The 23,038-nt window shown below is 35.9% G+C and overlaps 1 protein-coding gene across 5 annotated transcripts in view; it reads right to left on the minus strand.

Annotated features, from left to right (window-relative positions):
- LOC138700074 (band 4.1-like protein 4) overlaps nt 1-23,038 on the minus strand; it is a 1,160,862-nt gene that overhangs the window by 52,302 nt on the left and 1,085,522 nt on the right. For 4 of the 5 annotated variants that reach the window (XM_069826390.1, XM_069826389.1, XM_069826386.1 and 1 more), the window contains exon 11: nt 8,659-8,813. In XM_069826390.1, the coding sequence (XP_069682491.1) occupies nt 8,659-8,813 (155 nt within the window). The remainder of the gene's footprint in view (nt 1-8,658; nt 8,814-23,038) is intronic. The other variant, XM_069826387.1, reaches the window with a different exon arrangement.

The raw sequence follows: 23,038 nt of genomic DNA on the forward strand, positions 1-23,038 counted from the left end.
ACTGTTGAGCTGCACAACTGAAGTCTGTTAAAAATTTTAAATTAAATTAATACAGTTTTGTAACTTACTTTCCCATTGTTGATAGGACTGCTAATTTTCAAATAACTCTGATGTTAAAGGGATTACTGAACATGTGTTTAAATCTCTATTGTTGAAATGTATTTTTAAAAGTTAATGGAATTTTGTTTTGTTTTATTGTTAAACCTAATATAATATGGACTGTTTTATATGAAATATGGAAAATATATGGAAATTAACGAAAATATGTACTAAACTCTAAAATATGGAAAAATATGGAAAATAAAAGTAGGATTTTTCAACCCTACACATTGTGAAACATAAAGATAATGCAAAATATAAATTATATTAGCTTTATAAGTAAATATGTATTTACATATAAATCCTTTCCCTGTTAATAAGTATTTAATGAATTTCAATCTTAAGGCATATAAACTTGGAAATGTTTATTTGCTATTTAATAACAATATATGAACGTTTTCGCCGTTTAGGGCATCTTCAGATATAACAAAACATATTATCTGGACCTATAATAGTATATTATGCAAATAACAAGGAAAATAGAGAACAATATATGTGATACATGAAATTCATGAGCTTTATGTAGATATAACATGATACAGGATGAATATTGAGATAATCTTTGAATTTGAACTTAGACTGGACGAATGTTTTATTTTATACATATAGCTCATGTTACAATTAATATACAATGTTTAAATTTTCAATGATGTTAATTTTAAAATTTGCAATGATGATAATAAAATATTTAAAGTAATCATGGCTGAAAGTTGTCGTAAGTTACAAGATAGTATGCGTAGTTAATGTTTGTGTGTTTTGTAATTATTTCACTTAGAGAGGCAGTTGGCAATGTTCAAATGCCAACGGCCTCTCTAAGAGAAATAATTACAAAACACACGAACATTAACTACGCATACTAATCTCTTAGAGAGGCCGTTGGCATTTGAACATTGCCAACTGCCTCTCTAAGTGAAATAATTACAAAACACACAAACATTAACTACGCATACTATCTTGTAACTTACGACAACTTTCAGCCATGATTACTTTAAATGTTTTATTATCATCATTGTAAATTTTAAAATTAACATCATTGAAAATTTAAACATTGTATATTAATTGTAACATGAGCTATATGTATAAAATAAAACATTCGTCCAGTCTAAGTTCAAATTCAAAGATTATCTCAATATTCATCCTGTATCATGTTATATCTACATAAAGCTCATGAATTTCATGTATCACATATATTGTTCTCTATTTTCCTTGTTATTTGCATAATATACTATTATAGGTCCAGATAATATGTTTTGTTATATCTGAAGATGCCCTAAACGGCGAAAACATTCATATATTGTTATTAAATAGCAAATAAACATTTGCAAGTTTATATGCCTTAAGATTGAAATTCATTAAATACTTATTAATAATTTACCAGGCATATTGATATATTAAAATGAATTGTAAATTACCCTACATATTTATTTCTTGGAATAGCTCAGACGAATGGACAGTTTTATTGTTTTTTCTTTTGTAGACAAACATGTTTTCTTTTTTTCAATTTTATCAGTGTAAACATATTGGTTCTATGTAATATTAAAGAATATATTCCATATTTCAATCTTTAAACTTGAATAAGGGGGTCTAATGACTCTAATGTCACCCCATGTTACCATTTATGTTAGGAAATGTCATGTTACGATTCCAGGGTACGAGAGATTAAGTAAAATAATTAGAATTTACATTTCATATAATATCTTCAGGAAGGTAAGCTTCAGATAAAAAAGTTTCTGTTAGCACAATTACGTAGTGTTATTGATGTATACAAGTGTTTGTGTATGAGAGAAAAAAATAGGGAGATTGTTTTAAGTTATGCCCTACTATAATTATAGTAGACCTACAGTTCAAGCCCGAAACATCGCGGATATGGATGCAACATTGTAAGAAATATGCCCCCCGAAAATACTTTTATTAAATGATCATATTCCGATATATTGTATCACAGTCAAGTTATAACGGGGGGAGAAGGAAATAATGTCTCTCATACTTACTTAAAAATGGCTTTTAAGGAACCTGAAGGTTCATTGCCGCCCTCACGTAAGCCCGCCATCGGTCCCTATCCTGTGCAAGATTAATCCAGTCTCTATCATCATATCCCACCTCCCTCAAATCCATTTTAATATTATCTTCCCATCTACGTCTCGGCCTCCCTAAAGATCTTTTTCCCTCCGGTCTCCCAACTAACACTCTATATGCATTTCTGGATTCGTCCATACGTGCTACATGCCCTGCCCATCTCAAACGTCTGGATTTAATGTTCCTAATTATGTCAGGTGAAGAATACAGTGCGTGCAGTTCTGCGTTGTGTAACTTTCTCCATTCTCCTGTAACTTCATCCCGCTTAGCCCCAAATATTTTCCTAAGCACCTTATTCTCAAACACCCTTAACCTATGTTCATCTCTCAGAGTGAGAGTCCAAGTTTCACAGCCATAAGAACCGGTAATATAACTGTTTTATAAATTCTAACTTTCAGATTTTTGGACAGCAGACTGGATGATAAGAGCTTCTCAACCGAATAATAACACGCATTTCCCATATTTACTCTGCGTTTAATTTCCTCCCGAGTGTCATTTATATTTGTTACTGTTGCTCCAAGATATCTGAATTTTTCCACCTCTTCGAAGGATAAATCTCCAATTTTTATATTTCCGTTTCGTACAATATTCTGATCACGAGACATAATCATATACTTTGTCTTTTCGGGATTTACTTCCAAACCGATCACTTTACTTGCTTCAAGTAAAATTTCCGTGTTTTCCCTAATCGTTTGTGTATTTTCTCCTAACATATTCACGTCATCCGCATAGACAAGAAGCTGATGTAACCCGTTCAATTCCTGTTATGCCTGTTATCCTTAACGTTCCTAATGGCATATTCTAAAGCGAAGTTAAAAAATAAAGGTGATAGTGCATCTCCCTGCTTTAGCCCGCAGTGAATTGGAAAAGCATCAGATAGAAACTGACCTATACGGACTCTGCTGTATGTTTCACTGAGACACATTTTAATTAATCGAACTAGTTTCTTGGGAATACCAAATTCAATAAGAATATCATATAATACTTCCCTCTTAACCGAGTCATATGCCTTTTTGAAGTCTATGAATAACTGATGTACTGTACCCTTATACTCCCATTTTTTCTCCATTATCTGTCGAATACAAAAAATCTGATCAATAGTCGATCTATTACGCCGAAAACCGCACTGATGATCCCCAATAATTTCATCTAAGTACGGAGTTAATCTTCTCAAAAGGATATTGGACAAAATGTCTCTCATAACCATGTTATATCGGGATTCTATGGTTTTGCTTCGCCCCCCCCCCCCCAAAGAAACTGTTTTCTTTCCACCTATGTACTCATTACATTTGTCCTAAATTACATCAATCGGTGGCCTTGTGTCATCTCATGTATTCTGAGAGTACCACCACTTGGAAATATCTAGTATTGGTTCCTCTCAGAATAGTGACAATGAAGCGGGCCAAAGAGTTCAATAAAATTCCATAAGTTATGATTCCGTTTTGTCACTAAAAATGATGACGTAAATGATGCCAATAGAACGATGCTGGGGCCAGTGGCGTAGCTCAGTCGGCTGTAGCGCTTCCCTGCCGATCCGGAGTTGCACTTGGGCGTGGGTTCGGTTCCCGCTTGGGCTGATTACCTGGTTGGGTTTTTTCCGAGGTTTTCCCCAACCGTAAGGTGAATGTAGCTAATCTATGGCGAATCCTCAGCCTCATATCGCCAAATACAATCTCACTATCACCAATCTCATCGAAGCTAAATTACCTAGCAGTTGATACAGCGTCGTTAAATAACCAACTTAAAAAAAATAACGAAAATGGAGCCTGAACCCTCTTGTATATCTATTGGAGAAATTATAATATATCCAAAAGGATTAACGTAGTTGATATTTTTAACACAACCTGAAGTCAATAGGTAGCCAAGTTTGTTCTGTTGGTAGAGCGATGGAATACAGTCAGCAAGCGCCTCTATGTGGGCGGAGTTCTTTACCTCGCTATTATAATTCTCTGAACGGTTCCATAATTCATTCAGCCTCATACATTATTGAGAAGTGCTTATCGAGGGGTGAAAGGAGACAAGAGCGTCGTGTTAAACGCATAACAAATTCTTTACAATATGATATGTGTTGGGTAATCAAGTTTTCTTTTCAAACATATTTAATTATTATTTTTCGTAAAAGTAATAATGAAAGAAGTGAAGAAGTGTTATCCCGCCCCATCTTACATAATAATTATGTCTAAAGAATAAAACAAATGCGATTAAATCCAAAGTAAATTAATTCAATGTGTGTCCTAGTACATTCTTCGCTTGAATAAATAAATTACAAATTCAGTATTACAATACCCGTATGCAGCGATTTTTATGTTCCAGACTCAGCGCAGCTTGAAGGGTTATTGTGCAGCGTTACTTTAAATATCAGTAGTCGGATTTGAAGTTCGTTAATTTAGCAACTGAGTTCTATCGCATATTTATGCAAATTAATGTGGGAATTGATGTTTGCATGGTCTGTGTTTTGCACCTCAAGTGACTGTAATATACATAATCATAATATACAGTGGAGGCTTATGATTATGGGCGCGTGTTTAAACTGGTACAAATTATTACATAATTTCGACCTTGTGACCACTACTCTTTGACATGGCTCACTAGAGGTTGTAAGAGGAAGAAAATATGTCATACACACGCCAGTTGGTCTGATTTACACATAGAGGTCGTATACATATCATATTGGATTCCATTTCTACTTTTAATGCAGAACGTGCAGCATTGTAAAACCTAAGCTAAACGACTTTATATACAGAGTGAACCGTAAGTAATGTCATTAGTTTCAAGGGGTTATTCTTTGAGATATTTTGAGCAAAAAAGTTTCATACAATTTTGTTCGTTTGTGCTCCCTTTTCCAGAGAAAACAAATATTTTATATGAAATATTCGTAAAGTATTTTGGGAAAGCTATTGAATTAATTCCCAATATGCTAAGTCAATTTAAGAGGGCAGTGTATTATGATAATAAATGACTGAAAGAAATTTAGTTTTGTCCTTTAAATGTGCAGAAATTTGATCAAAACAAATGTAAGTTTTCGTTCTGCAGAGGAATTTTAAAACCTAATGCACTGTGACAACACTATAAAGATGTCTGGAAAGATGCAGTTCGCTTGTAAGGAATGGACGAGACAACGATAAATGCAAACATAACGTAATTGCTTTTAAATATGACTCGGAAAATTTGATTTAGATGGTAAACAATAATGATGCATATTTCACGTTATAAAAACAAAATTGTAAAACATACAAAACTCTAAAGAAAAAAATAAAATACGATATGCTTATTTCAAGTTAAAGTAACGAACAAAATTAAAAATATTATTTTTAAACTCTTCGATCTAATTTTAATTAAATATTTGGTGAAGACAGCCAATAGGAAAAGCTTATTTTACATTATATAAATCTAATTAATGATTAAAAAATCTGCGTTTGCCATACTACGAGCATTTTCTTCAGCCAATTAGAAATAGTTCACTTCCTCTTCAATTTTTAAAGTAGTAATAGATCAACTTACTGTATCTACATAGAAGAAATCAAATTTCCCGAACTATCTTTAAAAGGAATTGATTTACCGTATGTTTACATTACATCGTTGTCTCTACCATTCCTTCCATACGCGAACTGTATCTCTCCAGGCAATAACCTTTACAGCGTTGTTACAGTGCATCTCGTTTTAAAATTTCTTTGCAGATCAAAAACTTAAATTTGTTAGAATCAAATTTCTGCACTTTTAAAGGACAAAAATAAAATTCTTTCAGTCATTTATTATCATAATATGAGGGAGAGTCAAATGAAAACGGGTCAGATGCCAAAAAGTATAACAGAACATTTATTACCTTAAAAGTAACCTCCAAAAGTGTTTATACATTTATTCCACGCGAGACGTGGGCTGTCTAACGAAGTCCACGAATATCTTTCTTCAACTCTCCAAAAATATGAAAATCGCATGGGGAGAAATCTGGGCTGCAGGGGGGTTGGTGAAGCGTTTCCCAACCAAATCTTTGAATCATATTCCTCATGGAGTTGGCAGTATGTGGGCGGGCATTATCATGAAGAAAAATAACGCCGTTCGATAGCATTCCAGGGCGTTTTTACTTAATGGCGCGTCTCAGTTTCTGTGGATAACGCTGTGCATTGATTTTGGTCTCATGCTCGAGAAATTCAACAAGCAGAGGACCCACAGAATCGAAGAAGAATGTCAACTTGGCTTTACCGGAACTTGTGTGTATTGCTTTGGGCTTTTTCGGTTGGGGAGAATCCATGTGTTTCCAATGTTGGCTCTGCCATTTGCTCCCCGTTTCAAAATGATGACACCGCGATTCGTCGTCCGCAGTGACAATACGGGATAGAAATGGCATACTCTTCCTCGTGGTATCGTTGCAAGTGACCCAGTGAAGCAGGCATTCTGTTTGTTTTCTGTTCCTCCGTTAACTAATGTGGAACCCATTACGCGCAGATTTTTCGGTAATGCAGGTGCTTCGTCGTAATGACGTGTACGGAACCGTGGCTTATACCCACCAAACGAGAAGTTCTTCCACAGCGATCAGTCTATTTCCCCATATAAAACCACGAACCTCAGTAATAACAACAGGAGTGATGGCACGATGAGCCTGCCCTGGGCGAGCATCGTCTTGCAGTGACACGCGTCCCTCTCCAAATCTCTTGTGCCATTCCAGTACACGCGAACATGACATGCTGTGTTCGCCGTAAACAGTAGACATGCGACGATGGATTTCTCATCTTCCTACTCCTTCAGCAGTCAAAAATCGCACTACACCTCGCTGTTCTTCTTTATCTGCCTCCATTAATGATATTGGACGAACATACGTATCTCTAACCTCACTTCCAGGACAATAAACGAACGACCAGTGTATAAACAGAGATTGTAACTGTGCTTTCGCGAGTCGCCACCAGATGTCTATTAAGCAATTAAATTCCAGTGGTACTAACTTACCCGCCGTAAAATATACGCATGGTGACCCGTTTTCACTTGACTGCCCCTCATACAGTGCTCTCTTAAATTGACTGAGCATATTGCGAATTAATTAAATAGCTTTCCTAAAATACGCTATGAAATGTTTCATATAAAGTAACTTTTTCTCGAAAGGGAAGCAAAAAAAAGCAAAAATTGTATTAAACTTTTATGTTTGAAATATCTCAACGAATAACCCCTTGAAATTAATGACATTACTTACGGTTCACTCTGTGTATCTGGTAGGCCTAAATAGCTTTCAAATATTCGGTTGATCTTTGTAGTGCATATAATGATAATAATAATAATAATAATAATAATAATAATAATAATAATAATGGCAGGACAGAATTTTCATGCCAGGAGCTCAGATTAAAATCCCGAGCAATGCTTCTGGTACTTCTGATAGAAAATGATTTCTTAGAAAACTCTAATACATCTTAATACGATTATTACTTCAGCAAGTATTACAATCACAATCATTATTCAAACTGAGAAAAGTGGGCATGAATGAGAAGTAATAAGGTCCTCTTGTAAGGATATCACTCAGCAGATCTAGGCACTGAAAGGACCGAATTTATTATCTGCTGCATTCTTACAACACCAGAAAAGATTCTAATCCGGCGAAGATTTAACAGTGCCTGATAATCTCAAGCATTTTAAAGGCCGAAATTTTCACGACAGATTTATTTCGCCTCTACATACATTTTATTTAGAATAGCTCATTCTTTATGAAAACACAGAGCTCTACCGTCATGTTCTTATGCCAATCTACTTCATGGTTTAGAATATGTTAAGATTTTTCGGATCGAAATTTGATTTCATCCACCAATAGATCCAATTAAATTAAGAAAATTTTTAAACTTTAAAAAGATTTTCATTATAACGGCGGTATACATACAATAAATCTGGCTTTTCGAGAGCTGGATTCGTGATGCATTCATGCACTCAGCCTTGAAGTGATCCATTGTGTGTACTATACGCGATTATTGTTCCAAGTCTGATGGGTGGTTTGGGTGGAATTCTTGAATCTGATGCTGACAGGTGAGCCAGTCTGCGTAAGCCCTGACAAATACAGGTCCCATTCTAAGCCTTAGTGCCCAAGTTCCAATCCCCTTTTATATTAGCCTCGGACACCGTACCACACCCAAAATTTCATCACAGCCCATTTTAACCATTGCAGATGATGGGTAAAAAGACTGAGTGTTGAAAAAGTGTTAGCCGAATTAAAGATGGAAACAGCAGTACACTGGAAAACCATCTGCAATGTCAACTCCAGCACAAAGTCTGTCATGATCTGGTCGACTATCGAACCCGGGCCACTTGAATTGAAGACCAACGTCCAAGCGCTCAGTCATAGACGCGGCCAAATCTGACATAATTATACATTTTAATTCCATTTCTGTTTCTAGGATAAGCATAATAATTCTGTAGTCTGAAACACGTAAGAACTTTATTAGTTCCCAAAGATTTCGAGTACACATCAAACTTTAAAACTACTTAATTTTGAGAACTGAAGCGTACCTGTACCTGAACCTGGATCCGAGAGCGAAGATATCTGGCGTGGTCGGTGACACCTGAACTAATCGGAAGAACGCGTGGTGCTCCACGCAGCACTTCCATAAGTGTTTGCACGCTGGCTTGGACGGTGTCTCGAAGCCGTAGGTGTTCTCGTCGTTCTGGAGGCAAATACAGAAACATATTCATGGGTTTAGTTTCACTTGACATCAGGCATGCACATATAATACTAAAAATTAACCCCCTGTTGGTGGGTCATGTAACCATTTAAGAACCTGGAGGCAGAGCCAATAATATTTCCGAGGAAATTACGGAATAAAGGTTCATTATTCGTTCAAGAAATGGACCCTGCAGAAGTTGGTCATAGTATAGGCCTATGTATCGATTAAGGTTCAGGCAAGGTCCTGGATTTGATTTACATCCAAGATGTTGATGTTTGCCCTTTACAAGCATATTTACTTACAGACGTGTGCAACGATAATACATATATGATTCAAGTAACGTTTATTCTACAAAACTCATTTATTACACACAGTTTGTAACAATTAATATTTAGTATGAAACCCTTTGTTCTTTATCATCAATTTTATGCGGTTTGGCATGCTGTTGATGAGATTTTCACATTGTTTTTTTGATGTTTTCATCTCTGTGCCATATTTGGATAAGTGCTTCTATGAGGTTCACCTTGATGGTAATCATCATTTTTTTTTTTTTAGTTTTATCTTTACGATAGACCAAAGATTTTCAATTGGATTTGCATCTGGGTTGTTACCTGGCCAGGGAAGGACGTCTACATTATTTTCAGCCAGAATATTAGTTAATGATCTAGCTTTGTGACAGGGTGCTTCATCCTACATGAAGACACATTCACCATCAGGGAACCAGTCCCTCATTTGTGGAAAAATTCGGGTTACTAGGACTTTTTTGTACTAATCTTGTCGCATAGAATCCTACCGAATTATTTTGTGACCAGCAATTCATGATAATTATGAAAATGTAAAAAATGTGGTGCTGAGTCTAATAATTTGCACACATCTGTACAAATGACTTTTAAGGAACCCGGAAGTTCATTGCCGCCCTCACACAAGCCCGCCATCCGTCCCTATCCTGAGCAAGATTAATCCAGTCCCTACCATCATATCCCACCTCCCTCAAATCTATTTTAATATTAACCTCCCGTCTACGCCTTGGCCTCCCCAAAGATCTTTTCCATCAGGTCTTCCAACTCTATATGCATTTCTGCATTCGCCCATACGTGCTACATGCCCTGCCCATTTCAAACGTCTGGATTTAATGTTCCTAATTATGTCAGGTGAAGAATACAATGCGTGCAGTTCTGCGTTGTGTAACTTTCTCCATTCTCCTGTAACTTCATCCCTCTTAGCCCCAAATATTTTCCTAAGCACCCCATTCTCGAACACCCTTAACCTCTGTTCCTCTTTCAAAGTGAGAGTCCAAATTTCACACCATACAGACATGGCGTCTTAAGTTGTCAGATGCAAAGCAACTGCGCGGAGTAATCTCGACACTACCTCGCAATATGTAACTATCAACATACGAGTAATATTATCAAGCAGTGAAAAAATTCCAGATATAGATTTAGGGCGAGGTTCCTGAAAGATTCATGTGCAGTGGAAGTAATAGTAAAAGTAACAGTACTAACAGCAATAGTAATAATTTTTGGCAGTAGTAGTAATAACAATTATAATAGTAATAGTAAGGAAAAGGTGAAGTTATCCTCATTATAGACCAAGAAGGTCACAAACACCTATTGATGCCAGTAATTAGGCCTACTTGTTTAAGTTTCATATTAAAGAGTCAGTAATTTAAATGCTATTTAAATTAAAAACAAATATAATTTGCATGTAGAGCAAGTGAACAGCTTCGAATATTTGGGATGTATTATAAGCAATAACATGAACTGCAGCCAGGAAGTCAAAACGAGGATAACAATGGCAAAGAAAGCTTTTAATAGAAAAATGAGCATCTTCTGCGGACCTCTGGAAAAATAACTAAGGAAGAGACTAGTAAAGTGCTTTGTGTGGAGTGTGGCAATGTATGTGGCAGAAACATGGACATTACGACGAAATGAAGAGAAACGAATAGAAGCATTTGAAATGTGGATATAGAGAAGTGGACAGAGAGAATAAGAAATCAAGTTGTGCTGGAAAGAATGGGTAAAGAAAGAATGATGCTGAAACTGATCAGGAAGAGGAAAAGGAGCTGGTTGGGTCATTGGGTGAGAAGAAAGTGCCTACTGAAGGATGCAGTGGGAGGAATGGTGAACGGGAGAAGAGTTCGGGGCAGAAGAAGAAATTATATGATATACGACATTAAGATATGTGGATCATATGCGGAGACTAAGAGGAAGGCAGAAAACAGAAGAGACTGGAGAATGCTGGATTTGCAGGGAAAGACCTGCCCTTGGGCAGACCACTATAAATGAATGAATATTGATATTCTACCTTCCGTGACCGCCAAATACGTATCACAAGCAATGCTTACGTTTGAATTCTTCCTTCTCTTACCGGGCGGACTGGTGTGGGGTGAATAAGAGTAATGACGTCATCCCTCATTATACTATCGCCCACGCATCATGATGATGATGCTTGCTTACAAATAGCTTTCAAGAAACCCGCATGTGCATTGCCGTTCTTACATAAGCCCACCATCGGTCCCTGCCCTGTGCAAGATTACCGCCCTCAAATCCATTTTAATATTATCCTCCCATCTACGTCTCGGCATCCCTAAAGGTCTTTATCCCTCCGGCCTCCCAACTAACACTTTATATGCAGTTCTGGATTCGGCCATACGTGTCACATGCCCTGCCCATCTCAAACGTCTGGATTTAATGTTCCTAATTATGTCAGGTGAAGAATACAATGCATGCAGTTCTGTGTTGCATAACTTTCTCCATTCTCCTGTAACTTCATCCCTCTTAGACGCAAATATTTTCCTAAACACCTTATTCTCAAATACCCTTAATCTCTGTTCCTCTCTCAAAGTGAGAGTCCAAGTTTCACAACCATACAGAACAACCGGTAACAGAACTGTTTTATAAATTCTAACTTTCAGATTTTTTGACAGCAGACTATGATAAAAGCTTCCCATACTTATTCTGCGTTTAATTTCCTCCCGAGTGTCATTTATATTTGTTACTGTTGCTCCAAGATATTTGAAATTTTCCACCTCTTCTTAGGATAAATCTTCAATTTTTATATTTCTATTTCGTACAATATTCTGGTCACGAGACATAATAATATAGTTTGTCTTTTCGGGATTTACTTCCAAACCTATCGCTTTACTTGCTTCAAGTAAAATTTCCGTGTTTTCCCTAATCGTTTGTGGATTTTGTCCTAACATATTCACATCATCCGCATAGACAAGAAGCTGATGTAACCCGTTCAATTCCAAACCCTCTGTGTTATCCTGGACTTTTCTAATGGCATATTCTAGAGCGAAGTTAAAAAGTAAAGGTGATAGTGCATCTCCTTGCTTTAGCCCACAATGAATTGGAAAAGCATCAGATTGATAGACTCTGGCCTACACGGACTCTGCTGTAAGTTTCACTGAGACACATGATGATGATGATGATGATAACAACAATAATAATAATAATAATAATAATAATAATAATAATAATAATAATAATAATAATAATAATAATCTTATCGTAATTTGTTTATTGTGATAATAATAGAATAACAAATTTGCATAATGCGTTTACAACGCTTTGTTTAATAAAATGTATAGAATTAAAGGAAATAAAGCATAAGTTACATAAATTTTGGTATGAAGCTTAATAATTGCTATCTGAACATCGGAAATTGATGTTACTTACCCTTAAAAACTATACATTACATTAAATTAAAGAAAGAGCGACTAGCGGAGAATGGGACGGCAGGTATTTTCAACATTCTCTTAACTCAGGCAGCTAAATTTAAAGTAGGAGAACATTTTAACAAGACGCATCTATTGTAACGAGGACAGGTTGTACTTCGTTAGTTAATTACATGCTAAAGGACAGAAAGTTTCGACAGTTCAATTCCAGGAGACCGTGGGGGGTCTTCTGTCAAGCCGAGGTTCCCTTCAAACAATTAATTAATTGGTAACAAAACTTGTCCCTTCGACTGTTCAATTAACGCAAGGCTAAACCTGTGTTATACGCTACTCCGATAATAGGCAGATTACAAGCAATGACTGGATACGAACCAAAAGATAGCCAGGATAGCAATTAAATCTGTTTTACGCCATTCAAATAGCTGTGAACAGTGTATTGCTGTCAATAGTACTAATTTATTTTGCAATTGTATCCTTTTCAAGCGTTTACATTCAACTAGCAAATCATCATCTCTTTGTCCAGTAAAAAAGGTACAAACAAGCTATCAGTTCATGTTTCGTATACCTGATATGGAGTCAGTCGATTGTGTCAAATGGGACGTAGGATTAAATAAACCACGTTGTTGTGTCGCTTATTATCCTCATTCATGAAATTTATTTGAACGGCAAAATCTTTTCAGTCTGTAACTTATTTGCCTGTGGGGGAAGTGAATGTAATGTATTTGTGGTTCTTTCAAAGACTATAGTTCAATGAATAGTAAAAAATGAAGCAATAATAGAACAGACCGACAAAACGAATGAAAATGCTTGTATAAATGTATCCTACAGCAGAGATCTCAGAAGTAACGAAGATGATAATGCGGCGATAACGGAGCGCTGATGGAACGTGAATGGCAGAAATATTCAGAATAAATCCACATTTGAAGCACAACATGATAATATCGATACAGTTACAGGATGATTCAGGAGGAATAGTAAATATTTTAACTTTACTGAGTAAAAAAGTTCTTATAAACACTTGTCTAATTTTCAATGGGAGTGGAGATACAACTGTTTGAATGTCCAGAACAGTCCATACTGTTGTTGTTTAGTCAACAGTCCGAAGACAGGTCTGAACCTCACAAGACACCATTTATGAGGGAACTAAGTCAGGAGATAATGAGAAAGTGTGACCAGTTCCTTTTCCCCTCCACTGCATACATCGCTGACTACCTAAGCCTACATATTACACTAATGAGACTTCAGACGTATTTGTAGCACCTCTCCTGAAACACATTATATAATTATATTTGCAGATCACTTTTGATTACATTTGTCTAAAACGAGGACGAAAGAAACTCTGAACTATGACCAATCTCCTGATGAAGAAATGGTCAGGTGAGTAAAACTCAGCTCTTGGATCTGCAGCCACAGATATAACTCAGGCAGATTCCCAACGGAACTCAGATTCGTCTCACCATCGCCAGTGGGTTTTCTCCAACCAAGTGTCCTCAATGGGTCTTGCAAAATTTCTACGCGCTATCGGTTCCGTGATCGTGATTGCTGAACAAAGAAGTTGTAGTGTCCATCTACATCTGGTGTCACAGAAGATGTGAGGGGAAAGAGAAGATGGGTATTTATTATTTGGAATTATTAAAAGTTAGAGTTGAAATAGAAGTTATTTCTTATCTTTGGAATGGAGACTGGATTAGCCTATACAACAAGTTAGGCGATGTTTGGATCCTACGTCTCAAGTCTTATATTCAATTATTTTCGAGGAACTTTCCATTCTCCAATCTTTCCTATTTTCTGCCTTCCTCTTAGTCTCCGCATATAGATTTGACCTTGGGCAGAACATGTATGTATGTATGTATGTATGTATGTATGTATGTATGTATGTATGTATGTATGTATGTATGTATGTATGTATGTATGTATGTATGTATGTATGTATGTATGTATGTATGTATGTATTTTTATTTACTTTAATAGTTAAAATTTGAGGAGAAAAATTCGCTCCGGCGCCGGGGATCGAACCCGAGTACTTGGTTCTACGTACCAAGCGCTCTTACCACTGAGCTACGCCTAATTCAATCTTTCTCCTCAAATATTAATTGTCAATATTACAGATATTATTCTGTAAAACAAATTAATAAATCTTTAATATTTTTAATAGGTTATTTTACGACGCTTTATCAACATCTTAGGTTATTTAGCGTCTGAATGAGATGACGGTGATAATGCCGGTGAAATGAGTCCGGGATCCAGCACCGAAAGTTACCCAGCATTTGCTCATATTGGGTTGAGGGAAAACCCCGGAAAAACCTCAATCAGATAACTTGCCCCGACCGGGAATCGAACCCGGGCCACCTGGTTTCGCGGCCAGATGCTTAGTCTAACCGTTACTCCACAGGTGTGGACTGTATGTATGTATGTATGTATGTATGTATGTATGTATGTATGTATGTATGTATCGAGGAACTCCAGCGTGTGCTCGATTACACTAATCTCTAGCGCTTGAAAGTGGAACTAAACGCCGACGGAGCGAATGACACAGAAAACAGAAGAGGAAAATTCGCTCACAGTCAGTGTCCATTCTATACAATCCCTATTCGCTGGGATCGCCATATAGAAAATACAAGCTGAAGTGAATATCATTATGGTTTCTGACTTTTGACTCAAACTGTATATGAATGCACTCATGCAATAGGATCCAATTGTTCGCATAGGAATTATCTATCCGAATTTCTGACGTCTAAAATAGTTTTCACCGGTAATTTACTTTCTCTTCTAAGCTCATGTTTTGTGTCATGAGATATTATTATTTTTCAACCTGCGGTCTCGAAATAATTTTCATAACAAGAAACATTCGTTAGGCTCAATTAAATTACCGGAGAACTATCAGCACTGTTCATAATGCATATTATTACTCGCAATCTCAAGCCAGGAAGTCACTCTGTCGCATGGCCTGCTCAGAGTTGCAGAAGACATAAAGATGGATTTGAGAATACTGTTTATCATTTCATCTCTAATATTAAGAAATCTGTAAACGATTCATCTGTAAGTTTGCGGAAGGAGCGGCTGCTACCTCACGGCCGTATTTACATACTTGCATAGTCTCTTTCGCACTCCCCTCATTACTGATTACTTAGCAGCAAGCTTCAAGAGTCATGGCTTGTCATAACCTTCGGCACGTCGACATTAGGAAGGCAAGTCTTTTGCATTGCCAAGAGATACTTGTGGCCCGTGTTAGACCCCTTTTAATCGCCCCAGTAGACTCACCCTGCGGTCTATGTCTACTTCGTTAACTTTGAATTAAATTCGAACGAACAGATTAAAGGAAGGAACAGACCCAAAGAAGAACAAGGAGAAGGAAAAAGTAGCTTCATTAAGGAAATGGAGTACAGGAGAGTCAAGTCTACAGAACTCTTTGTGGATACGCTGTCTGTGCCTTTCTCATAAGATAACAGGTCCCTGCGTTATGTGAGAAATGCCTATTCTGTTTCAACCGTACACCCACACAAGATGTCTGTGAGTTACATATGCACTAATAACCAACATTCCGATTAAAAATACTGTACAAATAAACTTTGAGGTTATGTAAGAACAAAGATTTAGCAATGCCAGTCACTCAAAAGCAAAAGCTAACACACAGTCCAAACGCCCCGCAGAACTAAGACGGGATATCTCAATCTCAGTGCAACATGAATGCTTGTTCAATATTAGCGTGATATCCTATGTGATATAGCACCATGAAAATACCACTTCGTTAGGTAAAAAAGAAATGCAAATATATTATACTTAGGAGTCAAGTCCATATCTGACTGAAGAGTCGTGGAAGAGGCATATTAATAACTAGCCATACCCGTGCGCTTCGCTGCAGTTGTTAGAAATAAATATTGACTTAAATCTAAATACAGTTTTGTAATTACTTAGTAAATAATAGCTTTTTGTATGTTATTAGTCGTTTGCTCCTGAATCATTTTGAAAGTTGTATTTAAAACTATGAATTCAACTGTTATAATCATGCAATACTTCCTGGAGTTGTTTAGTCAACTGTAACTTTAAGATTGATATTATATTAGACCTAATAGACAATTTGTCAGCGTCTGAAATGAAATATACTTGTAAGAACTGAAGGTTCTTATTCTCAACTCGAAGAAGATTTCCAATTAAATGATAAGCCTATGCTTGAACTTTAAATGATGGTGCAGAATTGACTTTATGTATTCTTTTCGTACCAAACGATGCCACTTGAAATAAGGTGTTGTACTGCCTTATACTTAGATATTATTTAAAACGTGTGTTGATGACGGATGTACTCCGATATGTAAGTTTTTTTATTGGTTATGGGGACTCTTGAATATCAGGAGGAACAACTTTTACAACAGCGCAACGTAATCCATTTGGCTCATTACCTCATTTTTTGCATTGCATTTATTGCACAGTTTATTCATTTTATCTATTTCAACACAATTCAAATGACCATAGTTAACATTTTGATTATAAAATGATGGAATGCTAAGCTAACGTACTATTACTGCATACCAAATCAATACACTCTCGTTGTTCGTTAATTCTCAGAGATGAAAATGAATGTGGTACATAAATATTATTTTAAGAAACACAGGAAACGAATATAATAATAATAATAATAATAATAATAATAATAATAATAATAATGGCTTTATTTAACCTGGCAGAGTTTTATGAGCGGAGGAACATTATTTCGTGACACTTTGTAAAATAACTCAGCTTCAGTGAGCTCAACTGTAAAATACTAATTTTTACTCAATATGTACGACAAAACTCTTAAATACTATTATGTTCTGTGGACAAAAGAAACTGACGTGAATAAAATTAGAGTATTTTATGTAGATCATAAGTTTATATAATCAAGTAATAAGCCTATATTGTTTATAGTTGTTATAGTTGTTAGTAGGTATTTTACGACACTTTATCAGCATCTTAGGTTATTTAGCGTCTGAATGAGATGCAGGTAATAACGCCGGGGTCCAGCACCGAAAGTTACCCAGCATTTACTCATATTGGGTTGAGGGGAAACCCCAGAAAAAACCAGAACCTGGTAACTTGTCCCGACAGGGAATCAAACCCGGGCCACCTGGTTTCGCGGCCAGACGCGCTAACCTATTATTTATATTTAGGTAACTTGTCCCGACCGAGAATCGAACCCGGGCCACCTGGTTTCGCGGCCAGACGCGCTAACCTATTGTTTATATTTAAAGTTTTCTGTGCGTAAGAATCTATTTTAATCTTACCTGTTCTCAATTCACTCAGGAGTTACCATAATAGCATGAACATTATGTCCATCTGGAGAAACCACACTTTCCAATGGTGAATAATTATACAAAACGGTTAAGTAGTTTCTGAGATTACTTCATACAAACACACAAACATTCTTCGCATGTTAATATTGATAAATATTTACAGTATAATTCTCATCACACACATTATTATATCCGTATAAAATAGTGTTAAATGAATAGCTTCCGTTTGTTGTTGTGCAAGGCCCCGAAGTCATTTGTTCTCATTTCATTATAGCCTATTAGTCTGAGGCGGCGCTAAAATGTGTTTACATTGTCATTTTAAAACTCGTGTATCTCCTTAAACATCAGTCCTATCAATTTTGCATAGAATAAAACTTATCGGAAATAGTTTTTAAATAAACTTTTGTTATGCAACATTTTTCATAAGAATCAATAATAAGCGAGATATTTCGATTTATTTAATTCAGGCCTCCTTATAACCTCTCTTTTAAATAAAGTATTTTGAATGCCATACAGCCTAAGATCTAAGTTAGAACAAACTTAATTTATATTCCAATTTTAATAGAAATCGGTTCAGCCATTATCGCGTGAAAAGTAACAAACATCCAGACAGACATACAGACATAGAAACAAAAATTGCAAAAATTCGATTTTTGGTCTCAGGATAGTTAATTATACATGTTAACACTAGTTATTCTTGAAAAATCGAAAATTATAGGACAATTTTGGTTACTGATTTATTAATAGCCTAGTATAGATTTTAACTATGATTACGTTCTTCAATCGGTAGGCCTAAGCTCATTTGTCATTTGAGAACTACGAATATCAAAATGAAGCAACGCAGTTAAGGTCAGGTTAGATTAGGTAAGGTTAGGTTGCGGAGGGAATTTAAATAGGCCTAGTCGAAGAAAGTTTTTCTATATCCAATTAGTGATCAGATTATACAAATAGGAGTATGAACTCCGAACTTCTGTTTATAAACGCCCCCAAACAGCGATGGATAATAGTTTAAAATATTTTAGATAAAGACAGAGACGTTCTGAGGTAAAGAACCTACGACAACAACAATTTTAATCAACAATAAACTTACAGACCAAGTGCCATAATAAGTTACGCAGAATAGGAGTCACACGGCTAGTTAACAGTAGCAGAAATCCAATTTATATTGAGTCTATAAATTGTAAACTCGTAATGAAAATGTCTGTTATTGAGGTAGCTCAGGTTGCGTAACATTGCTACAGGGATGTGTTAGGCACTTCTAGAGAATTTACAATGGACACTTTCAGTACTGGCCTACGCATACAAGCTAATGTCTTAGGAAACGATGATTGTGTGATGTCGAAACAAACCATTCGCCTAATGGTCTAGTTTTATTGTTGTTGTTACTGTTGATGATAATGGTGTAGATGATGACGATAATGATGATGATGGAAACCACTTTGTTCAGCATAAATGTTACATGATCTGCTTAGGATTAAATTCCGATATTTGACGTGTATCTAATGAATAGAAAAAAAAATTAAAAGTGGAACGGAAATTATAATGACGTCTTCGACTTCGGTCGCCATGGAAACGCTTACGACATATCCGATAATCTGATTGTTTAATGAATCCATCCCTACACACAAGGGCCGATCGTGTTTTTAACAACCTTATCGATGTTGTTGGTAGGCCTTCTAAGTTAAACTTACAACACACTTGCGGTAAGTAAATAAATCAAATCAACATATATTTATTTACTTAAATGTAACGAACTATCAGTGTCGCGCACCACTACGTGCTATGAGGAAATAACCAAATGTCTTATTATACCTATGCTCTTTCGAGTTTAATTTATTGGATTGGAAATTGTTAAGAAAAGAGGAATTAATGCAGATAAGACGTAAGCGTGAAAACCATTTCTAACGAGTTTCCGGTTGTTGCTCTGAGCGCTACTCGTGGGGTTATGGCTTAACGTGAAAACATCCATGGAGTAAAATACGTATTCAAGCATTAACCTATACCGGTATGAAAATTACTTACACTGATGTATAATTTAATGTATAACCTAGAAACATTTTCTATATGCTGTTTATTTCTATGGATGTACAATTAATGTGTCACCTACCCACTTCTTTGGAAATAAAACTATACTTTCTTTAATTTATTTTCTCACAACATTTTTACAATTGCCGCCGAATAATAACAAATGAATAACACCTATCGACAAATACGAATAATAACCAATGAATGACACCTATCGATAAATAACAAACGGCGATAACACATGAAAATGTTAGCTTCCAAAAACAAATTATTTATTTAAATTAAAATTGATGAATAAAAATATATTTTTTAATAAGATCGGCCAAAAAAATAGTATGTAATACAAGTGTTAAGTGCATAACAGAATCTCGAACATGAAGACTCGACTTCGTCTCGTATTCTCTAACTTGTCCTAGATTCTGTTATAATGCACTTACCACGTTTGTATCGCAATATGCTATAAGTTTCTTACAATCTAGGAGGGGGGCTGCTGAAATATATTTAAAAAAGTAATGTTATTCATTTGTGCCTTGAGATCAACACGAAACAGAAGCGCGCACAATACGTCATGCTTGACTATAGGAAGTTACTAAAAGCTTGACTTTACTCACATACTTATACAGAGTTTGGAGTGAAATAACCCTGCAGGTTTTCAGAGCGAATAGCTCATGTATGTAACAAAAGAAGTGTAATATCATTGGTGAAAAGTTCATACTTTTCTCGGAAAATTTTTTTTTTTTTTTTTCCAAATGTTTAACACTTCTTATTCGGCGACTACTGCGAATAGGCTCGTGATTTTTGTACGTATCGATAGAAATCTAACAAGGAATCATTTATCCCTCTGGCGTAGTATTTCAATAGCGTAGACGGTTTTCATGTAATTTTAATTTAAAACCACTAATTTCAAGCCACTGAACAATCCGACCAGATTGCAACGTTGTAACCAGACAATGAGATGGAAGGTAGTTCACCTAGTGAGGCATATCTGAGTTCTTGATCACTTAGAGACTGGATTAATCTTGCACAGGATAGGGACCGATGGCGGGCTTATGTGAGGGCGGCAATGTACTTGCGGGTTCCTTAAAAGCCATTTGTAAGTAATAATAATAATAATAATAATAATAATAATACTATTGGCATATTCATGGTTTCTTTCATTAATTATATTCATTACATACGTTTAAATCTTACAGAAAATTGTATTTTGTCCTAATTAGTAACTACATTAGGCCTACTGTAATTCTTGTGCAGACATTACACGCAGTCATGAGGTCAAGTTCGCTGTCGATTTTTTATAGATGACGTCACCTGGATCAGGCTATCGTAATACGAATAAATACTTAAAAAGAGGCCTAAAAGGAAATTCACTTGGTAATGCAAAATAGCTATTACAGTAATCACATGTTATTTAAAGTATCTTACATTACCAAGGTTACTGGAAACGATAATATATTGTTTCGATGACGGAGCACTGGAGAAATTAAAATGAAAAGGGAACAGAATTATTCGAGGAAAACCTACACGACAGGCCTACCAACGACTGGCGGCTTCTCGCAGAAGCGGCTGAAATTCCTTCTTTTGAAATATTTGATGAACAAAATGGTTTTGGGGACTACTATAATTTCACCATTGCTTCATTACCTCACATCTGCACCTCAGCATGCATGAATGAATTCTACGAATAAAGAATTAATTACCAATTGCCAAATTACAGATTTCGTACTGCCATTAACAGCGTTAAACCAAAGCCGTTATGAGCAACAAAAGAAGCAATAATAACAAATTAAGGCTGGTCCACAATAAACAGGGAACGGAAACGAGAACGAGAACAGAAATATTGTTAAAATAAATGTATTTAAATGTGAGCATTCACAATTAACGAAAAGCGTGCCGGAGCCCGGGAACGGGAACGTGAAAGTTAATTGTGAATGCTCACATTCAATACATTTATTTTAACAATATTTCTGTTCTCGTTGTCGTTTCCGTTCCCGGTATATTGTGAATCAGCCTTTACTCTACTAATATATTATATTTTCTTCAGATTAAGGTCAAAGGAAAGCTTGATGTCGAAATGATATTTCAGTGCTCCTTTAACCAGAAGTCATCTTAAGGAAGGTACGCCACAAGCCCACTGCTGACAGTCGTGATCCTCAGCCAGCTGTCATACATATGATGCAGCGCCGTGTGATGTTTCCTTCTCGTGGCAACGCCCCATGTTAGAGACATCGCACTAAGCATAATTTATTACGACCCTTTGATTTATAGATGTGTATATAAAGTGGTATGAGGTGGCAGTATAAAAAGAACGTGGCGCTTAATTGTCATGGGTAGAACTTTATGGTTAAAATCTAATAGGAGTGGCATGATATAAAATGACATAACTACGTACACTGACTGATTCATGGATTATATTTAAAGATGATTTTTCAGTATCGTAAAGTATTCTAAACCGAACGACAATCAAGCATTAGAGCGAAATATGAAGACCATAACGGTTTACTGGTTATGAATGTACCTATAAATAATAATAATAATAATAATAATAATAATAATAATATTAATAATAATATATCCACCGGCGTAGCTCAGTCAGCTAAGGCGCTTGCCTGCCGATCCCGCTTGGACTGACTAACTGGTTGGGTTATTTCAGAGGTTTTCCCCAACTGTAAGGCAAATGTCAGGTAATCTATGGCGAATCTTCGTTCTCAATTCGCTATCACCAATCCCATCGACGCTAATAACATCGTGATTGATACAGCGTCGTTAAATAACCAAGTTAAATAATAATAATAATAATAATAATAATAATAATAATAATAATAATAATAATCTAAACAAGCAGCCAATTTATTAGTAAAATATATGATTACTTAAAATTGCCAATTTTATTTTTTACATCTGCATTATTATTCCAGCAATAGGGGAGTTAGGCCTAAAATGACATACTATGTGTTTTGTGAAAACACTGTAAGCTGAGTTTGAATTTACAGCTCCATAGTGCACAGAAGCTGGAAACAGCGGTTACATCCAAGTTTTAGCAAGCGAAGGCGCTTTTTGGTGAAGCAGGTGCAACTAAAGGAGAAAAGGGCAAGACGATATAATATTGTTGAGGTATGTTATGTATTTTTTGTCCTTTTAAGCTTCAGATATTAGTGAAATAATGTTCATGACTGAAAACATGAATATTTCCCTCTATAAAAAGCATTACAATATCCAAATTCATAAAAAGGTTAGGTCGTACTAGCACTACTTCT

Source organism: Periplaneta americana, chromosome 5, assembly GCF_040183065.1.
Source record: "Periplaneta americana isolate PAMFEO1 chromosome 5, P.americana_PAMFEO1_priV1, whole genome shotgun sequence".
Classification (NCBI taxonomy): domain Eukaryota; kingdom Metazoa; phylum Arthropoda; class Insecta; order Blattodea; family Blattidae; genus Periplaneta; species Periplaneta americana.